The sequence below is a fragment of the Clinocottus analis genome, unplaced genomic scaffold (assembly GCF_023055335.1).
Source record: "Clinocottus analis isolate CAN_PGR_092001 unplaced genomic scaffold, fCliAna1.0.p SCAF_17, whole genome shotgun sequence".
NCBI lineage: Eukaryota > Metazoa > Chordata > Actinopteri > Perciformes > Cottidae > Clinocottus > Clinocottus analis.
This window is the reverse complement of record NW_027175898.1, coordinates 374,665-394,872: the sequence shown is the minus strand read 5'-3', so window position 1 is coordinate 394,872 and position 20,208 is coordinate 374,665. Positions and strand designations below refer to the sequence as shown.

Genomic DNA, 20,208 nt, shown 5'->3' with positions numbered 1-20,208 from the left:
GCAATGTGGTGTGTGTGTGTGTGTGTGTGTGTGTGTGTGTGTGTGTGTGTGTGTGTGTGTGTGTGTGTGTGTGTGTGTGTGTGTGTGTGTGCATGTGTGTGTGTACCGACAGGACGGCTGCATTCCAAACACAAAGTGCACAAAACAACATCCAGAATTCTGCAGTCTGGTCTCACTCATTTCTCATTCCAGCGCAATCCTGTGCTTCATCAAAGAAAACAAAAAGCTATGGTTTGCTGCTGGTCTTGTTTTTTGTGTGTGTGGTTTTTTAATGCAACAGTTACATGCAGAAACAGTACACAGTGAAGAACAATACTTCAGACACAGTGTGTTGTAATCATTGTTAACTGTATTATTTTTGTGATAAATCCATGACTATCCACTCTGTCAACTGTTGTTGAGTGCATTTGCATCTTATGTGTGGGGAGTGGCTCCAGTGCTAAATACACCTGTGTTAATATAACCACTTGATCACAGAAACTACAGTGACCTTTTGTCTTGAATACACAACACCCGCTCAGACAATAGCCGGCATCAAAAGAAAATAAAATAGCATTTCCGTCTGATGAATCATCTTCAAAAAACAGAGACAATCTTTGCCAGCTGGAGTGGACCGCGGTCGCCCAGCAACCGGCTGCAACAAACTAGAGAGAGAGAGCGAGAGAGAGAGAGCGAGAGAGAGAGAGCGAGAGAGAGAGAGCGAGAGAGAGAGAGCGAGAGAGAGAGAGCGAGAGAGAGAGAGCGAGAGAGAGAGAGCGAGAGAGAGAGAGCGAGAGAGAGAGCGAGAGAGAGAGAGCGAGAGAGAGAGAGCGAGAGAGAGAGAGCGAGAGAGAGAGAGACTAGCACAGCGCCAGCGATAGCCAACGAGCTCACTAGCGGTGCGGAGGAGTTTGTTTATTTAAAGGGGGGAAATGGTGAAACAGACGATACAGATATTTGGTCGCATTAAACCCTCGAATAAAACTACAGTGGTAAGTGGACAACTGAGACAACGTCTAATTACAATGTTTAGTAGGCCTACTAAACTATAGTTTTAGTAGGTCCGAGAGTATGATGTCCCACCACTCCGGTTGTTTTTTTTTTTACAACAGACATGTCGTAGCAGCGAAATTACAGATGTAAACTAATGGCAGCGCCAGCGATAGCCAACGAGCTAACCAGCTAACCAGCGGTGCGGAGGAGTTTATTTATTTAAAGGGGGGGATATGGTTAAACAGACGATACAGATATTTGGTCACATTAAACCATCGAATAAAACTAAAGTGATAAGTGGACAACTGAGACAACGTGGAAATACAATGTTTAGTAGGCCTACGAAACTATAGTTTTAGACATGTCGTAGGAGCGAAATTACAGATGTAAACTAATGGCACCTCTCCCTTCGATTAATTCTTGCAATAAATCCTTCAGTCATAAATAATATACTACGCAGCACCAGGGCCTGCAACTGACGCACCTGTACACTCCCAAAATATGGAAGAGTACATTCAACTAGCAGCCATAAAACAGAAACGAGGTAAAGTGACCATATACTTTATAGACCTCCGCTAAATGAGTCTTTTTGGGGCTGATACAGATGTCCAACATCAACATCAGTTACTGTTGTTGTTGTTGTTGTTGTTGTTGTTACATTTGACCTACAACCCTCAGAAGTTGCCTTTGTTTCCCAATTCATGTTATTTCTGGTTTAATATCTGGTTTAAATACTATATCAGATACACAATAAATATGAATTCTTTGAACTCCATCATTCTCATACTGAGCCAGAATCAGATTTGTATTATTATTTAGGTGTCAAACTGTACAATAATATCAACCAACTGTTTTTTTTTGTTTGTTCTTTTTTCTCAAATGTGTATATAATTGTCACCTACTGTCAGACAAGTGGCCATATTGAATACACATGCATGTAAAAAAAAGAGTAGAAAAAGTAATATTATTGACAAACATACCTGGCAGCACTCTCACTATTCACCGCAAAACCCAGTTTATTGCGCTATTTTAGTATTAGCTGAAGAATAAATTAATCAAATTACTTTCTGTCACTTTTGTCTGAGCTTGAAAATATTCAGCGAAAACGAAATGATATATATATATATATATATATATATATATATATATATATATATATATATATATATATATATATATATATATATATATATATGTGTTTCCTAGCAGAGCACTGGTGGTCAGGAGGAGGTGACGGTGAAAAACAATCCAATCATTTTAGGTCTTATCTTTTATTCGCCTAAAACTCCCTAGGGACCTTGTAATTGCATCAGTGTCTAACCCAAAACATGAGCCAGAACATGTGCTGAGGGCTGTGGGTGTTTTTATCGACCCACACGGCCCTCGCTTTGAATGTCCACCGCTGTTCAATCTATATCGGTTTAATCTTCCATAGCTTTCCTCCTCTCCCCCGGGCAATGCTGAGCAAAGGTGATATTGCCCGGTACATGATCACGATTACCTGTGTCGTCCTACTGCTTTCCACCGGGCACATGTTGATAAGCTCCAGCTCTTTTCTTTCGGAAAAACCACAAGTAGCCAGACTTGTATTTTAGACCTGACATGATGCATTGTTCTTGTGTTTAAGTTGGCATGATACTCTTTTTAAAAGAGTAACTGAGTGCCTATGGCTGTAAAACACTGTGCACATATTGTGTAAGTTATACTTGCCCTGCGAGGATGATCAGTAGTCCGGAGGCCTCGTCCCTTTAGAGGACTGATTCTACTTTTGTCTCTGGCTCCCTTAGGTGTACTCTGTGGACAACGATGAGCCGGCCGGTGCTTCCTTAGAATTCCTGGTGCCGCGGGACGTGGCCGAGGGCTTTGTGAACAACAAGAGGGAGTGCTACAAGTTCAGGTGGAAATGCATTTGTATCTGTGAAGCCTGTAGCCTACCAATAGCCTACAGAGGTTCCCTCTTGTCTTTATAGAAATCCAATTTTCACATTTAAAAAAATCTTCCTGAGCGAACTCGCATCAATCTCATATTTCTGTGGGATAAGAAGTGTGACGGAGAGACCAAACTCCTCGTCATTCACATGGGAAATGACATTAAACTGTGTATCCAGGCCTGCTGTGGGTCATTGTTTAGAGCCTTGACAGTGTGAGATGAACCATGTGTACCATAGTAGTAAACTAAAGAATAGACAGATGTTCTGACCTCGTCTGTGCTCTTCCCTTGTGTCCAGGTTCCTGAAAGTATTTGATCAAGCTGTCAAACAAGAAGAGATATTTGAAAACATTGCCAAACCAGTTGCAGACAGGTAACACTTCTCCAAATGACAATTCATAAATACACGTTTGTATTAATGCCACCTAGATTTTTGAAAGTCCATGTCAACCCTTTATCACCTTTTTGAGTTATCCCATTCACAAATCCCCGCCCACCTGCACCCAGCAGCGCTCAGCTCCCCGTACAGCGTTCAGGGCCACACAGGCTCTGAGCGTCCCTGTGGACAGGAAGTCAGTAAAGCTTAGCTTTCTTTTTAGATGGAAATGGAGGGTGTCTGTGATTTTTGGCATGCTTTGCATACTTTAACCACTAAGTGGGCCGAGCTGGCGGGCGAGATGGCACACTGTGCCATCGTGAGTGTGAGAACATTTCCAAGCCACAACACAGAGCCATGTTGTAGCTGCTCACTCCTTTTGAGCTGTCGTTTAATCTTTCATGCACAAGGATCACATTCGGTAGAGCAACCTGCAGAACGCTCTGCAGGTTTGAACGGCCCTCAAGATCAACATGACAAGTCTTTTTGAAGGGAAAAAGGGGTTCAGCTGGGTCTGTTATTAAATGCAAAAATGTTCAAATCTATTTTAGATGAATATGCCTAATATATCTGGCTAACTTTATTCAAGATTCAAGATGTTTATACTGTCAAATGCGCAGATAACTACAATGAAGAGCTTATTTTGCTCGGACTTCCTAACACAGAATTACAATAAACTTAAGGTAAAAAAATAAAAATGAGTAAAATGCAAAATGAGAAGTTCTTTCCTCAAAACAATCTATCTCCATCTGAGCCACCAGAAGTGTGTGCAGGTGTCTGCGTCTGCAGGGAGACCGTGCCCTCTGCCTGGATTTCTTTATTTTGCCATGATCAGCACGTTTCTGGCTGTCAACCTCTAAAAATGTCACCACCAGGAAAGGGAAAGCTACATAAAAGGCTAACAGATATAGTGAGGCAAACCACCAAGCGTACAAAGCTTGTTAAAAAACGAGAGTTAATCCAGGATTGGCTTACACACACTGAACCCTAACCGCGGTCAGGGGGTGTGCACTTCTGGCACGACGCCAAAGGACTGGAAGGCGTCCAAAAACATACTCCAGTCAAAATCAAAAAACAAACTGGGATGAATGCAGGCAGTGGGCTAGCAATTGTTGAAGATGACATATTATACAATCTTGTCAAAAAACTAAATGGAAATCCCCAACCTTTTTAAAAATGTAGAACCCTTCTATCCATTCACAAAATGTACACAATACAATATGTTTTGCATTCTTCCATCTTCCAATTAGCAGCTTCACCTTTTGAGAGGCCTCTCACATGATCTCCACAAAGGGAGACTCTTCCAGGCGTCAGAGCTTTCCCTTCACTTTGGCTTGCTCTTTATCCAGGACTGACTTCAGAAAAGAGACGGCAGCCAAGAGGAGAGGAATTTCCATTGGAATTTCCTGTGATCAAATGTTTGCTTGTGCTGTTGTTGTTATGTGAACATCATCATGGCTCAATTTAGCCCCGCCACTTCCATTTCTCCTCGGGCTTGTTAGTCACAATAGGGGCTATTTGTGGCAATCCACAAGTGCTTTGCGTTATCTTTGCTATTAGAAGACGCATAAACAACACGGCAAGATGTCTGGATTGGCTGACTAAGGACTGGGATGTATTTGACCTGACTCACACAGGGTTCACAGACTCGGGTATTGGGTTGCTCTTCCCAGTCAACCCTTTAACAGTCCCCCCTTTGTTGAGGCAGATGGTAAACATCAGGTGAAAAAAACTCAGTCATAACCATGTCTGTCTTTCCGTATCAACTCGAGCTTGGCGTCTTTTCGCCATTAATATGACATTAACGTCTGCAGCCTAGAGGACACTAGTCATCCTGTCTCGCCATGACCAATCTGTCTGTCCGATCAGACATTTCTAAGTCCACCGTCAGTGGCTTGACCCGTTCTGCAGGATTGCCCCTTCACACACTGAATGTTCTGAATTGGTCACCACAGTGACTAAAAGAAAGGAGGAAATAATTCAGCTGGCTCATCAAAATCACAGGAAAAGGTCAAGACTTGTCTCCTTGCCACGAGAAGTATTGAAAGAGATTCTGAAAGAAACTTTATCTTGGACTACCGTGGCCCGAGCCATGTGAAGCCCAGTTTGTGTGCTTATGCCTTGTGAAGCTTATCTTGATATCAACATGGTCCCAGTTAGAGAAGCACATCTGGCTGCAGAAATCGCATACAGAATATAATTTGAACTGGCAAGCCCCCGTCGTCTTGAAACTTTTATTCAGGTTTCATCAGGAGTCAATTTGAATGGTGGCAGTTTGGCCATCACCGCACTAAAACTCTGTTTCGTGCATGCAGGCATCCAATCCTCTCAACTAGCAACAACTGTCAGACTGTTGTTTTGGCCGGTGCTCTGTCAAACTCAAGTTTAGCCAAAAGCTCTAACCCGTTTATTCGCACACTCTCTGCTGCGGTGTAACCCAAACCAGTCATTTCAGTCCCAACACAGGAGTTTAAAAACAAACCAGCATTAATAGCTTCAGTAGAGGAAGAGCCACCGTAATGATGTTGGGCTGGCAGGGAAAACCCTCGATCTCCGCTGTAATCCAACTTTATAAGGCCGTGAAACCTGTAGCCCAGAGTTTAAAGAAGAACGGGGCTCTGTTCAGTTTAATACTCAATCCTATTCGCCTCAAAGGATTGGACAAAAAGAACGGGAAGAAAATGGATATTCTCGGGCGATGAGTTGCCAGTCTCCAGGAGAGCTGAGGTGTAAACAGGAACAAGCATTGGGGAACACCCAAGCCTCAGCGGCAGGGCCGAGGCCGCATCATTAGCGCCGACATTGCACTAAACACAGAGCCTGTGTCTTTTTCCCTCGATGCCAATCACTAGCCATGACTCACGCTCAGACTAAATGGACGCCCAACGGCCGTCCAACCAACCCCCGTTCTTATTGACTCTCTGCTTTATATAAACTGACATGCACCCTTTTCCTCTCACCAGTCTCATGCAGGGTGTGGATTTGTATAGTGTATAGGAAGGGAAACCCACACACTGCTGCAATACTGGGTTGGCAATACCAATACAATAAGCGAGAGGCTTAGATTTGTTTATAATTCATCTTGAAAAATATAGTGTCAAGATATCCTTTTCATTGCTATTGGCATGTCAGTGAACACACCATTTATCCTGCACTTTTGATCCAAGGTTGTGTGTCGTTTGGCTATTTCCTCCTAGTTTATTTCCAAAACTAAATAGAACAGAAGTTTGATTTTTAAGCAAATTTATCCTACCTCATTTTGAATACCACTATTTTGGGCAATCTTTCATTCAAACGGAGCTTGACACAGTTGGTTTCCATGGCCCTGTGCACGTGCAGAAGGGGGCAGTTCAATGCCAAACCAAAATGTACCAGGCCCTGCCTCGTTGAGTGGGGTTCTGGGCCTTTTTCCTTCGCTCATACTCCGAGACATTCCTCCCTCACCGGCAGATGTCTGTCGCCATAGCAGTTCCCTCAGTCACTGCCTTCCTTTCCTGTGGATTTAAAGTGTCAGATTCATTTTGATCAAACTTTTGTAGTCTGCTTGGGGATATACTTACTTGACTGTCCATTGCACTCTTAAGATTAACATAGTGGCGTTGCTGGAGGTGCACGGTGCAATTTCTTTTTACAGACAAAGCTTTTTGCAAGACATAATGTTTTTAAAGTTTGACTATTTCTAAAAAGAAAATGGCTCTACTTTCTACTTGTAGCAATCAGTCATCTTCAGACACAATGTTGTTCTTTGATTGTATACAGTACAGCAGTGTTCATACACTGTTTAATATCTTCCTACTAATCTGTTTTTATGTTCTTGTGGACGTACAGAAATACACTGCCTGGCCAAAAAAATGTCGCCACCAAAAAAAAAGGTCACACACACTAATATTTCATTGGACTGCCTTTAGCTTTGATTACAGCACGCATTTCGCTGTGGCATTGTTTCGATAAGCTTCTGCAATGTCACAAGATTTATTTCCATCCAGTGTTGCATTGTTTCTCACCAAGATCTTGTATTGATGATGGTAGAGTCTGACCGCTGCGCAAAGCCTTCTCCAGCACATCACAAATATTCTCACTGGGGTTAAGGTCTGGACTCCATGTGTGAAAATGATGTCTCATGCTCCCTGAACCACTCTTTCACAATTTGAGCCCGATGAATCCTGGCATTGTCATCTTGGAATATGCCCATGCCATCAGGGAAGAAAAAATCCATTGATGGAATAACCTGGTCATTGCTGAACCTGGTCGTTGCTGAACCTAGACCTGACCAACTGCAGCAACCCCAGATCGTAGCACTTCCCCCCTACAGGCTTCTACAGTAGGCAGTCGTAGTTAAATCCAGGTAGCAACTTTTTTTTGGCCAGGCAGTGTATAATCTTCCATTTTACAAGAATAACTACTGTACTTGTAAAATGTGCTTGTCCTTGGTAGCTGAATGGTTCCGTCATTCAAGTTCAGCCAGCAAAATGTCCAAAAAATGGCAAAAATTGTTGTGGCAGAAAGCAATGTTCAATTTTTTTTTAAATTAAATGTGTGCATGTGCGTGCAGTGTGTTGGCTGGGTATAATGGCACCATATTCGCCTATGGCCAGACAGGCAGTGGGAAGACCTTCACCATCACTGGAGGAGCCGAGCGCTACAGCGACCGAGGCATTATCCCTCGCGCCCTGTCCTACCTGTTCGAGCGCGTCTCCCAGGTTAGCATGGTACAGTTAGCCTGTTTCCTCAAGTCATCCAGGATATTGATTTCACTCAATTTCATAAACCAGGTTTTATCGCACACATTTCTATGTACTATTTTGAAGCATTGCATTAGAAAAATCATACTAAAACGACAACATTGGAGGTTGCATACCATTTGATATGGAATCACCTTTGCCGAATAATTTGTGACGTAGTGAACTTTTTAAATTTGCAGAATAAATTGCCATGACTCAGCTGTTTCTGGTGTAAGTGTCTTGTCTTTGTCTCTGGGACAGCATGGAACCCGGCCAATACTAGCTGACATGAAATGACAATTATCAATGGAAATATATCCATGAAGACCTTTAGTATTCTATCGTAAATGAGATCGATGACAAAGCTGACTTGTTTTGTTTTCAGTTCCATCCTCTACCTCTTCTAACCTGCATACTGGCGGGTCGCAGTGATGCCTGTAGCATAGCCTATAGCGCCAATGTCTAACCAAACTGCCTAGTGCATTGGCTCCAAACCAGGCGCTGTAACTGGCCTAAAATTTGCTTTTTTCCCCCCACATTTCAAAAGTAAAAAAGAAAAATATTTGACGATTAAATGGAAACCCAGCTACAAGAAGCATGTAAGATAATACTCTACTGCACGGGTCACTAACAGGCAGATTCGGACCCAGACGCCGGTGTATTTAGACCCTGGACCTAATATTATAAAAAAATATTGACGGCGCGCCTATTTTTCAACCGGCGCAGCTTTTCCAGCCTTAACGGCACTCGTTTAGCGGTCCAGGAAAACAGCGACCAATCACATGGATGTAAATGCCTGAACAGATGTAGTCCCTCACACACATTTTGTAAGACAATAGTATAATCAGTTTGTAAAATGAGTACTTTATTTTAAGAAAAATTGTTGCAAACCTTTCAGTTATGGTTTTTTTCTCCCATTTTTAAATTCAGCCCTTATTGTAATTGAACGTAATCTGGACCTTTGCATAAGGACATTTTCTCAAACTGGACTTCGTTGAACATTAGTTGAATACCCCTGTTCTACTGTCTGCCTCAGCCATCCTTCTTTTCCCTGCGCTGCAAAGCATCTACATTCTAAATGCCTGCTTCTGCCAAATGTCAAACACACTATGATTTCCCTCTGTATGCACCCAGTCCAATTTAACATTCTGTATGTTATGCTCCACAGGACAGCAGTATGGTTTACACCACACACATTTCCTACTTGGAGATCTACAACGAGACTGGATATGATCTTCTGGATTCCCGACATGAAGCATCTCGACTGGAGGATCTGCCGTCAGTGTTCTGTTCAATACTGTAACCTTTACTCTGCTGGTGGTTTGAAAAAGTCCAAACAATTCGAGTCATGTACCTTGTGGAGTAATAGATGCGCTTTTTTACAGCTGAAAAAAAGCAATCACCGCTGGCTCCATTACTCTCCTAAAAATTGTGGGTTTAGCCCAGAGTTGTGATGCGGTGATCTATGGAGACTTGAGTGTTTACCATCTCACTACTAACTGCCAACGGACATAAGGAGATTGTGGGACAGCAATGATGTGGTCGATCTGGTGGCAGAGCGCAGGAGGTTGAATGGGAGAAATAGAGCTAGTTTGCCCGTCTGATTCTTATTCTTTTTTTTCTCTTTGTGATTATGAATTCCATTTCTCTGGAGGTTTGTCTGTGTATTATTTTCTTTCTGTTTTTAGTTGGGTTTTTTTTAAGTCAAACTCAATAGCTCCTCTTTTCCAATGAGACTTTAGTCCTGCAGGCACACCATCGTCTCAATACATCATTTTGCTGTTTGTCTTGTATTTTAGGTTTCTCTTTCCTCATTTCACAGAGGATCCAGCTCAAGGTTTAGATACCCACAAATCACAGTCTTCTGGAAATAGACAGTGCCCCATGTTAACCATACTGTGGCCACACTAGCTGATTTAAGAAGAAGCTGTGGCATGGACAAATGTCTCTCTCCTTGTCCTTCCCGGCCCACCCCTTCTCGTCTTTCTCACATTCTTGGACTCATTTTTGCCTGTGTTTTACTTCTTCTTGTCTCCATTTGCATTATTCCCATCATGCATTTGGCATCTCACCTACCAAATGCTCAAAAGTCATTACATTTGTGTAAAAATAAGTTTGAATTTGTTTTATCCAACGACATAAATTACCTGCACATAGATGAACATAATTGTCCACATGTGTTCTTCAGTCATTCCGCCCTCTTTGACCTCTCAATCCGGTAGCCATACTGTCACAAGCCTGATAGTGTGAGGAAAATGATGTGGTGAAGTCGTAGGAGTCCTTTCAGCCCCTTCTGTCCAAAGCATGCTGGGTTTCAGGGCGCTTGATATGGGCAAGAACCAATTGGCTGTTTGTTTTGAGCTGCGGTGCCCTTCTGCAATCAAAGATAAAGCACATGTGTCGAACCCAGTCGCAGCCCACAATGACTCGCAGATGTGGTTTGTTTGGAAGGGAAATTGATCACATAACTGACATATTTTTTTTTTCATAATTGCTTCAGTGTTGGGATTATTTGGGCTGGCATGGATTAGTCCTGCTTTGTCATTTTTAATGTTTCAAAGTAGATTTATTACACATTGATTTTCCTTCAACAAGGTTTTTTATGTTTCCCAGAAAGGTTCTAATAATGGAAGATCCAGACCAGAACATCCATCTGAGGAACCTGTCCTTGCAGCAGTCAGCCAATGAGGAGGAGGCTCTGAACCTGCTCTTCCTGGGTGACACCAATCGCATGATTGCAGAGGTGAGAGAGCGGGAAACGCATGCTTCCATCTAACAGAAATGTATGGTGGAACTTTTTTTAATTCTATGTATTAATGCACATGAACTGTACTTATCTAGGATAAGCCCCTTGAAAGGTTAATCTATTTTTTCCTGGGTGTCAGAAACAAAAAGACAACACAAAAAATAAATACAATAGTTAACTAGCTACAAAGTAGCCAAGGACATATTCATTAATTAATATCACTTAAATATTCTTCTCAAAATAGGTAAACAAAGTGTTCTTCAACATACCAAATCAAAGATCGATTGTGAGTAAATTATTCCGATCAGAGGGAGCCTTAAAAGACAAGCTGGTTTTCCAATTGTTTTTATTACTGTAGGAATAAAGCTGAGCAGCTAAATCTGTGTAAATCTTGTCTATCCCTGTGGACAAAAGAACGAATGTTGCAGAATGCCAGAGTTCCTTTAGAAAGCCTCTAATGTTACCGCAGCAGGGTCTGACAACCGGCTCCCCTCAGTCCTGGTTCTGGGTATTGGTGTGCGGATCAACACAAAGCTCTGTTCCTGCGCCAGGCTTCTCGTTGATGGTCTCATCTAGGTTTGGATTTGAGGCTCTTGTTTTCTCAACTGACCATCCATGCAGTGTTAGTAGTAAGGATTGTCGTTAGTATGCAAAAAATACCTGACCAAACTGAGGATAAGTGACATGAATGTTATTTTTTGCCCACAAATTCTAAAGGCTACCTTAAGACCCTTCTAAAATATTATTTTGGTCCCCTGTGGTCCTGTTTACCACTTCCCTCTCACAGTAGAACCAAGCATTTTCTCTGTAATTTATGTTTATGTTGCGGTGGTTCTTTTCTTCACTTAGACACCCCAGGCTGATGAGACATGTGGGTCAGCCTTCGTTTTGCAGCTAAGAGCTGAGCTCACCTTATTTACTCTTGTTGCCAGTTTGTAAGTAAATAACAGTCAGTAAAAGTGTGCTGCATGGTCGTGTTTCAATCAGATACTTGCGTTTGCGTTTTTAACGAGTATTCCAAAGTCAGGTTTTGATATGGGTGAGAGTCGTCCACAGAGCAAAACTGATCCAAAGCACATAGTTATGGCATCCAAAATGGAATTTCACCGGAACATGGAAATGGGATTTAGCAGCTAGTACAGTCACGTCAGGTTTTGCCAGAACAATAACTTAATGTGTTCCTCATCCACCTTGAGGACACACTGCTAGTATCCGCTGTTGTAAAACCTGGTGGTATATTTCATGGGAAACACATTTGCCTGTTGCACAGGCAACTGAGGTGTCTCTCAGTTCACTCCAGTCCACCCACACAAACACTTTGGTGAACTCATCCTCTCTGGGAGACCTAAGCAAACAAAGAACCGCCATCAAAGAGTCCTCCCAGAAGCCCTTGCTCCTCATAGACGTCAAATGAAGTTAACACTTAATTTTTTTTTATGCCTTTTCTTGCTCCCTGCCATGTGGATAAAAGTTGACACATCCGTTGAAGCTGCTCTCGGTAGACCATGAGCTCACTCGCTTTGAGACTTGGCAATCCCCTCTCTACTTTCATTGGACAGGAAATAAAGTACACCTTCTAAACTCCTCACCCTTTCTTTAACCTCACCAGGAAACGTTTCCTCTCATCGGCTCCTTTTTTTTTTTCTCTCTCCGTCCCTGTTTTCGCATGTGGGCCTGGACCTTTTCCCCTTTCCACATCCCAACTGCCTGCTGAACCTGTTCGGTGCACAGCAGGTGGTCTGAATGAAACACTTCACGTTTTATCTTTTAAATCATCAATCTCTGAGCGTTTCAGGGTTCGTAGCACCACATTGCCCCTTCATGCTAACCCACTGCAGCAGTGTGTGTGTAGTCAGCATGTGGTTTGTGTAAAATCTACACGCGGTCAATTGGGAACATGGGAGAATACAGGAAGTGACTCCAAGAAGGTTGAATGGTCCTGCTGTTCTGTTTTCCTACAGCTTTGCCATACGTAAATGTCCGTGTGTGGACACTTTTTCCTCTGTGGACATGAACGCACAGTTTTTAACCTTTTATATATACATACTATGCTCGAATTTTAAACTTTTTAGTTTTTCTAGGACTCCCATAGGTTTGAATAATATCTGGTGGTATCAAAAGGAAGTTATTGTCGGGGCACGATTTTCAAACATCAAAGCTCACCCGGACTGTCTCTCAGGAAGGACACAATGACGCTCAGAGATAAGAGCTAACAGCCACTTCTTATCTATGGACTGCTGCCAGTGTATTTCAATACATTTAACTGTCATCCATGAGAGCTGTTGTCAATTTCCATTGTCGGACAGTCACTTAATGCATAATATGTCACACTTGGCTCAAATGAATGCAGTAGCCGTGCAATTTATCCAACCATCATGAGGGTTATATTGTTAAGCTTATGTTGAAACTGTTGACAATAGGTGTTGATTCAATTGAATTATCATTCTGAAGGATGAAGTTAGTGGTACTCTTGAACTGTATTGTGTTCAACAGTAGAGAGAGGTGGTTCAGAGATACATATATATATATATATATATATATATATATATATATATATATATATATATATATATATATATATATATATATATATATATATATATATGTGTGTGTGTGTGTATATATATGTGTGTGTGTGTGTATATATATGTGTGTATATATGTGTGTGTGTGTGTGTGTGTGTATACATATATATGTGTGTATGTGTATATATATATATATATATGTGTATATATATATATATATATGTATATATATATTTATATATATATGTATATATATATGTGTGTATATATATATGTATATATATATATATGTGTGTATATATATATAACCATTTTACAAGTACAGTAGTTATTCTTGCAAAATGGAAGATTATACACTGCCTAGCCAAAAAAAAGTCGTTACCTGGATTTAACTACTACTGCCTACTGGACAAGCCTGTGTGGGTAGTGCTATGATCTGGGGTTGCTGCAGTTGGTCAGGTCTAGGTTCAGCAACGACCAGGTTCAGCAATGACCAGGTTATTCCATCAATGGATTTTTTTCTTCCCTGATGGCATGGGCATATTCCAAGATGACAATGCCAGGATTCATCGGGCTCAAATTGTGAAAGAGTGGTTCAGGGAGCATGAGACATCATTTTCACACATGGAGTCCAGACCTTAACCCCATTGAGAATATTTGTGATGTGCTGGAGAAGGCTTTGTGCAGCGGTCAGACTCTACCATCATCAATACAAGATCATGGTGAGAAATAATGCAACACTGGAAATAAATCTTGTGACATTGCAGAAGCTTATCGAAACAATGCCACAGCGAATGCGTGTTGTAATCAAAGCTAAAGGCAGTCCAATGAAATATTAGTGTGTGTGACCTTTTTTTAGGTGGCGACTTTTTTTTTGGCCAGGCAGTGTATATGGAATAACACATGATATAGAAATGCTTTATGTGATGAACAGTTTGCAATGACCAATGAGTGAAAGGTTAACTCGTTAAGGTTTTACCAGCAATTGGTTGGTTAGTTGTTCTTCAGATTCATCAACAGGGCCACTTTACTTTACCTTTGACATTTTATTTAATCCGATTAGGTATGTGATGCCTTGTCAACATCTAAGGTCTGCTTCATATTACTTCAATGGATACCCTGAGGAACACACTTGGACATGTGCAGAGTGAAGGGAATTTGGACTGAGAAAAGGGCTGACAGCGGTGGGTTTAGATAGTGAAAGATCTGACGGGAGCTGTCAAACCCTAACAGGCAGGTGTTGGCACATGTACGGCAACAACAAGTCGGGGTCAGAGCACCGTTTTTTGAACGAACGACCTGGTATGTCTATGATGATGTTTTTCAAACAGAGAAAAAAACAAAGTTACGTCTTCGGTCAATGACCAATCCCCAAAACTAAAAAAAAGATGTGCTGCATCAGCCGGACCACGCCCTTTGTTCAAATACAAATCTGCGAATTTAATCACTATCATGTGTCCAGGTGGCCCATAAGCAGACAGAAAAAAGTCAATGATCAGCACTGTGTCAGTGAATATCCATTTCCTCTGTTTACCCTCTCATCCTGGACCCCATGAATAATCATCCTCCTCTGATTAATAAAGCTTGTTTGTGTGGGGTGACTCCCACTCTATTTCGGTCCCCCCCTGACTTCTGCTGTTCCAGTAACCATCTGAAAAGCAACCTCAGCATTTTGTAAAGCTGCCACCATGTGTTTACTGCTCTTGAGTTACACATGGTGTGTCTTTGATCTTCAAACCAGCGGGGAGCAAGAAAACAAAGAAGAATCAAAGAAAGGAAACATGTTTTTTGTTGTTTCAATATGGAAAGTTGGGCAGATGGAGAATAAAATTCCCTTTTTTCTTTTTCTGTTTGGTGTCCATCACGTGTACTAATTTTAGAAGATTGAATAAAATTGTTTTTCAAAATCTTCTATCTCTTTACCCCAGACTCCGATGAACCAGGCATCCACGCGTTCCCACTGTATTTTCACCGTGCACGTGTGTAGACGTGAGCCCGGCTCGGCCACCCTGCGGCGCTCCAAGCTCCACCTGGTGGACCTGGCGGGGTCGGATCGAGTTAGCAAGACTGGCCTGGACGGGCAGCTGCTCACTGAGGCCAAGTACATCAACCTCTCCCTCCACTACTTGGAGCAGGTAGCCGCTTCTGAGACATTGTTTATTCATTTGGAATTATATGTTGTGCAAACAGTTTAGCATTCAAAATATATTTTGTATAAATAAGGAATTGCATTTTGGCATGCATTTTACTGTGTGTGCAGTTAAATGCTTTTTGCAGATTAAGGCTACTTCATTTGGATTGCTATACGTTTTATTATGTGAGACATTTGATATTGATTAACTGGAATCTTGCAGCTACTGTAAAAATACAACAGCAATGGATGGAGTAACCCTCCATCTCCGTGTTGATTTACACATGGGCCCTTTCCACTGCTCTTTTCTACAGGTGATCATAGCTTTGTCAGAGAAGAACCGCTCCCATGTCCCCTACAGGAACTCCATGTTGACTTCTGTGCTGAGGGACAGCCTCGGGGGCAACTGTATGACTACCATGATCGCCACAATGGCAGTGGACAAAAGGAACCTTGATGTAAGGCCATGATCAGGCGGACTATTCTGGTAGATTGCCAGAAATAGTGTTGAGAAACAAGTTTATTCAGTGAAATATTGGTACAGCTCCTTTGGCCTGGCTAGCTAGCTCTTAAAAATACAGAGCAAGGGGAGGGGTACTATTCAGAGAAAAAACCTTCCAAAAATAAAGTTCTAAATTCAAGAGAAAAACAGAGTGTTTCGTGTTTTTCGCAAAGGAACCACAACACTTCACTTTGCAATGTTGGATCGATCTCATGATCCCCGAGATCAAGTCAGCTGCCACTCAACAGACGTGTGTATGTGTGTGTGCGTGTGCGTGTGTGTGTGTGTGTGTGTGTGTGTGCGTGCAATATACAATTATTATTATACAATACATTATATAATGTAAATGCAGTGTGTGGGAATACAATTATTATTATATTATATTATATTCACAAAAAATAAAATAAATAATAAAATAAATGTATTATCTAATCTAAGTAGCATCTTCTGATTGGTAGGAAATGAATGAAAAGCTCAGCCTTGTAAAGAAAGCAACAGTGTTATATTGTGTCATCTTTGTTTGCATGCTTTCAGTAAATGTACTAGGTTTATTCATCAGGAGTGATATTCTCCCTGGGGCACAAAAACCCCAAACACTCAAACCTCTTTTTGAAACTGTCCTGCAGGAGTCCATCTCTACGTGCCGCTTCGCTCAGCGCGTGGCTCTCATCAAGAATGAAGCGATACTGAATGAAGAACTGGATCCTGCCCTGGTGAGCCGGCCCAGACACGCGCGGCACTTCCTTCAGTGACTACAAATACCATCGCTTAGCCACACAATCATACCACAGAAGCGTGACTTGATGCACTGCCTCAGACCCTCCTCGGAGCTTCCAGGCTTCAAATTGATCAGCCATTGAGTTGCAGTGAGGATACAGCTTCTAGACGTAGTGTCCTCTTTGAGTTTCCAAACACCAAGTTAGTTCTTTCAGTGTCACAAGCTATTGTGAAAGCAGCAGTTTTCTAATACCAACAATGGTCTTTGCGACATTTCGGCTGCTCACAGGCTCCTGTTTAGCGTTGTCTCGTTTACTTGCCTCCAATTCTGTTATGGCCTTTATTTATTTTTATATCCCAATAGCTTCCAGCTGGAGACTGGTGTTTCCAAACGTCTTAACACGCAGGCAAGCACAAATCGCACCATGTCATCAATCTGATGGATCAGAAAAAATGCGAGTGGGAAGTCTGTATGCTTTCAGTCATTTTGTTTAGTTGCTGTATACACTGTGAATGCATGCTTTATTTTGGTAGGTTAGAGAAGAGGCCAGAGCAGGAGATAAAGAGCAAACAACGTTTTGGTGAGGATATGTCATAGGATTGTTACAACATATATTTGTAACAGAGGCCTCTACATTTTTTTACGCACAAACGTCCATATCTGTTTTTTTGTTATTGTTTTAATTTTTTTAATGAGTGATTAGCTCTCACAATGGTTTCCCTTCCTCACTTTCTCCTTCCACAACACTCAAACCTTCCTGCACTGTAGTATGCCAGGAAGCAGAGCTGGTAGCTGTTATATAGGCCCCTCAGGGGGGATATCCAGTAGTAAGTCTTCACAGCTACTTTCGTTTCCTCCCCTCCCACCCAGATCTGCCCGAGGATCAACTGCTACTGTATTACTGCTAGTGAGACTTGGCTTGCCATTTGAAAACCCTACAGAGGTATTTTTAAGAGAGTCTGCGGCCGGGCGCAGTAATTGTGACAGTGTCTGGCTGCTCCCTATTGAATCCGGCACAATTTCAGCTCCAGGCAAACCCACTGCTTCGCGGGCAAATTTCTTGTCTCCATTTATGTCTCTTTAGTATGTTTCTCATTTTGTCCATTGCTCCAGTCTCTCTTTCGCTCCCTCTATCTCTACGCATGGTTTACTGGGAGAAAAAAAAAAAGAAAGTTGAGTCAGCAGCTCAGTTTGCAGATTAGAATGATGTAATTTATTGTGGTTCGGGGTGACACTCAGACTCCTATCTTTGGCCTGCCCCCGTCTGAAGGCACGCTGTCTTTTGGACAAGCTGGCTGCGCTAATTTCTTTGAAACCTGGAGGGTTTTTTTGCCCAATCTTGCAGCCAGTGTTTGGTACATCACTCAGACCGCTGCCTCAATGGTCCTATACTGTAGCCTACAGGCTCCACAACGCACTTCTTCAAAGCCTGAACAGCAGGTAAACAGGCGGACCAGACACAATATTTAACTCTCATGGACAGAGTAAGAATGAGGTGTTGAAAGTGACCTGTGATCATCATGAAGTCAGCCACATTGCGCTTACGTATAAGGTTGTCTCTCTAAGTGCACTAAAGTCAGTCTTAATCCTCCATTTAGGCCAGGCTGATCCTGGTCTGCAGGAAAAGGAAATTATCGACAGTTATCGGATCTTCCAAGAGGCTTCAACCACAGTTTTGGTGTCTAATTTAGGGACTCTTGAACATTGTGTGCACAGGTCACTTAGTTTGAGTTGAGCTGAATCGCCATCAAACTTCTAGGTAATTCCCAGAATTGGTGAAAAAAATTATCTTAAGGTGTTGTTAAGCAGCTAAGCACAGGGTAATATGATGCTGGGTAACCTCACCCTGAACCTGGACTCTCCCATCACTTAAAGAGACATACAGCATTTTGCATGAGAAGACAGCTATGATTAGCGTATACCTGTGAGTCAAACAGAACCCTGCTTGGAGCCCACCAGAGAGATATGTTTGAGAAGTGGATGTGAGAATTCCTGAGTAGTGGTTGCACCCCCTTGGAGCCCTCATTCGTATCGTCTCAGAGCCTGGCGTTCGTTGGTATAGAGTAGTTTGTAAGTGAAGTGGTGTGTGGTTTAGTCAGCTGCTCCTCGCCTCTGTCTGATGTGCCTAAAGAATGCTACCATGCATGGAACACAGCCCATGTGTTATCATTTGGTTTTGGCGGATATAAGACCCATGTTGAGGTGTGTTGGGCTCTGACTCCTCTTCCTTCATAAAAAGAGGCCCGCATAATAGAGCCAATAACACTGCAGTGCTGTTTACCGTGGGTGGGTTTCTGCACAGAATGGATAGTATATATTCAAAGAGAGGATTTACGGTTTGATGTTAGATTAATATTTTAAACTTAATGGACTTTCAACTCTGCTCTATAGACTCCAAAGCAATCATTTGAGATAGCCAAACTTTTTTTTTCATACTTGATATTTTATTAAGGTTATTTCTACAACAGAAAAATACGTCACTCAACTGGTTTTGTGGATTTAGAGCTTGTCATAATTTAATACTGTGTAATAGTGATACTAGTTACCTGGAGATGTTGGAAGGAGATGTTTCTAAAACCTTTCTTCCTGGATAAATCCTTTAAGCACATTGTAGACCTTTCCCTGTGTTTTTCTTTAAAATCAGGTTTTAATATATATTCATATTTCTTGAGGGAGTGCAGTTTGTGACAGTGTGGGCTCCATAGTAGTTCGGACAGATCGATGGAGTAGCAGCGAGAGGTGGGGCTATTTGAGAAAAGTCCATTACATAGCATGTTTGTCTCAGAACCTAGAAAGTAACGCAGAGAAACATGTGTTGCATGTTTTATGTTGAATATTGCATATTACACTGACTTGGCTTTCCATAGGACATGCTGGCATCATCGATCACATGGCCTGAGTCAGTTTTTATTCCGAGTGTATGGAAGCCTGCTGTGGTACCAGTGTGGGCTCGGCGCTCTGAAATAGCGTGATTCCGCTGACCAACGGCTGGCGGTCAGCATTTCAGGATGCAGCTGGGAAAATTACATCAGATCAAGGGCTCTAAAAAAGAGATGCAGGGAGCGGCTTTGGTGAGGGATGGTCAGCTATGATGCTAAAAAATATGATATAGGGTGGATTTGGGAGTGGCACCTACCCAAAACCACACTTGCAGGTCTGTTTTTTCTCAAGAGCATCTTGAGTTGACAATGTCTGGCTGTGTAACTGCTTTCTTCTTTCTAGTTGAAAGATGTGTTTGCTCAGAGTGAATGACTCAGTTTGACCTTTTCACCTCGATTTAAGTGTTCACTGAACTTCTTAGGTCCTTAGCAACTTTGTGTCAGGAGTAACCACTTTCTGTTGTATTTGCTCTCTTCCACCAAGACTGTTCGAGCCTTTCAGTCTGCTTTTAGTATTTTGCAGTGTGGTCACATTCAGTGGTGATCGTTAAGTGGGATTTATACTGAAGAAGTGGGTCATGTGAGAAAAAGAACAATTGCTACTTTTTTTTAGGTGGTTTTATTGTGTTTTGTGGTGGGATTTGTGCAGAATTTTTATTACAACAGGTCTAGATTTGTTTCAAGAACTACACCATTCATTTGTTCTGG

General features: G+C 42.0%; 1 protein-coding gene across 5 annotated transcripts in view; it reads left to right on the top strand.

Moving 5' to 3' along the window:
• The first annotated feature begins 763 nt into the window (after nt 1-763).
• The window catches only part of kif6 (kinesin family member 6), a 62,154-nt gene continuing 42,709 nt past the window's right edge, over nt 764-20,208 (top strand). For 3 of the 5 annotated variants that reach the window (XR_011077684.1, XM_068580631.1, XM_068580630.1), the window contains exons 1-9: nt 764-971; nt 2,760-2,869; nt 3,201-3,275; nt 7,831-7,978; nt 9,168-9,298; nt 10,613-10,742; nt 15,199-15,405; nt 15,716-15,859; nt 16,530-16,616. Coding sequence is in view for 4 of the 5 variants with exons in the window: in XM_068580631.1 (XP_068436732.1) it covers nt 912-971; nt 2,760-2,869; nt 3,201-3,275; nt 7,831-7,978; nt 9,168-9,298; nt 10,613-10,742; nt 15,199-15,405; nt 15,716-15,859; nt 16,530-16,616 (1,092 nt within the window). In the remaining variant the exon portion in view is untranslated. Of the gene's footprint in view, nt 972-1,409; nt 1,517-2,759; nt 2,870-3,200; nt 3,276-7,830; nt 7,979-9,167; nt 9,299-10,612; nt 10,743-15,198; nt 15,406-15,715; nt 15,860-16,529; nt 16,617-20,208 lie in introns of those variants that run through there. The other 2 variants (XM_068580632.1, XM_068580633.1) reach the window with 2 other exon arrangements.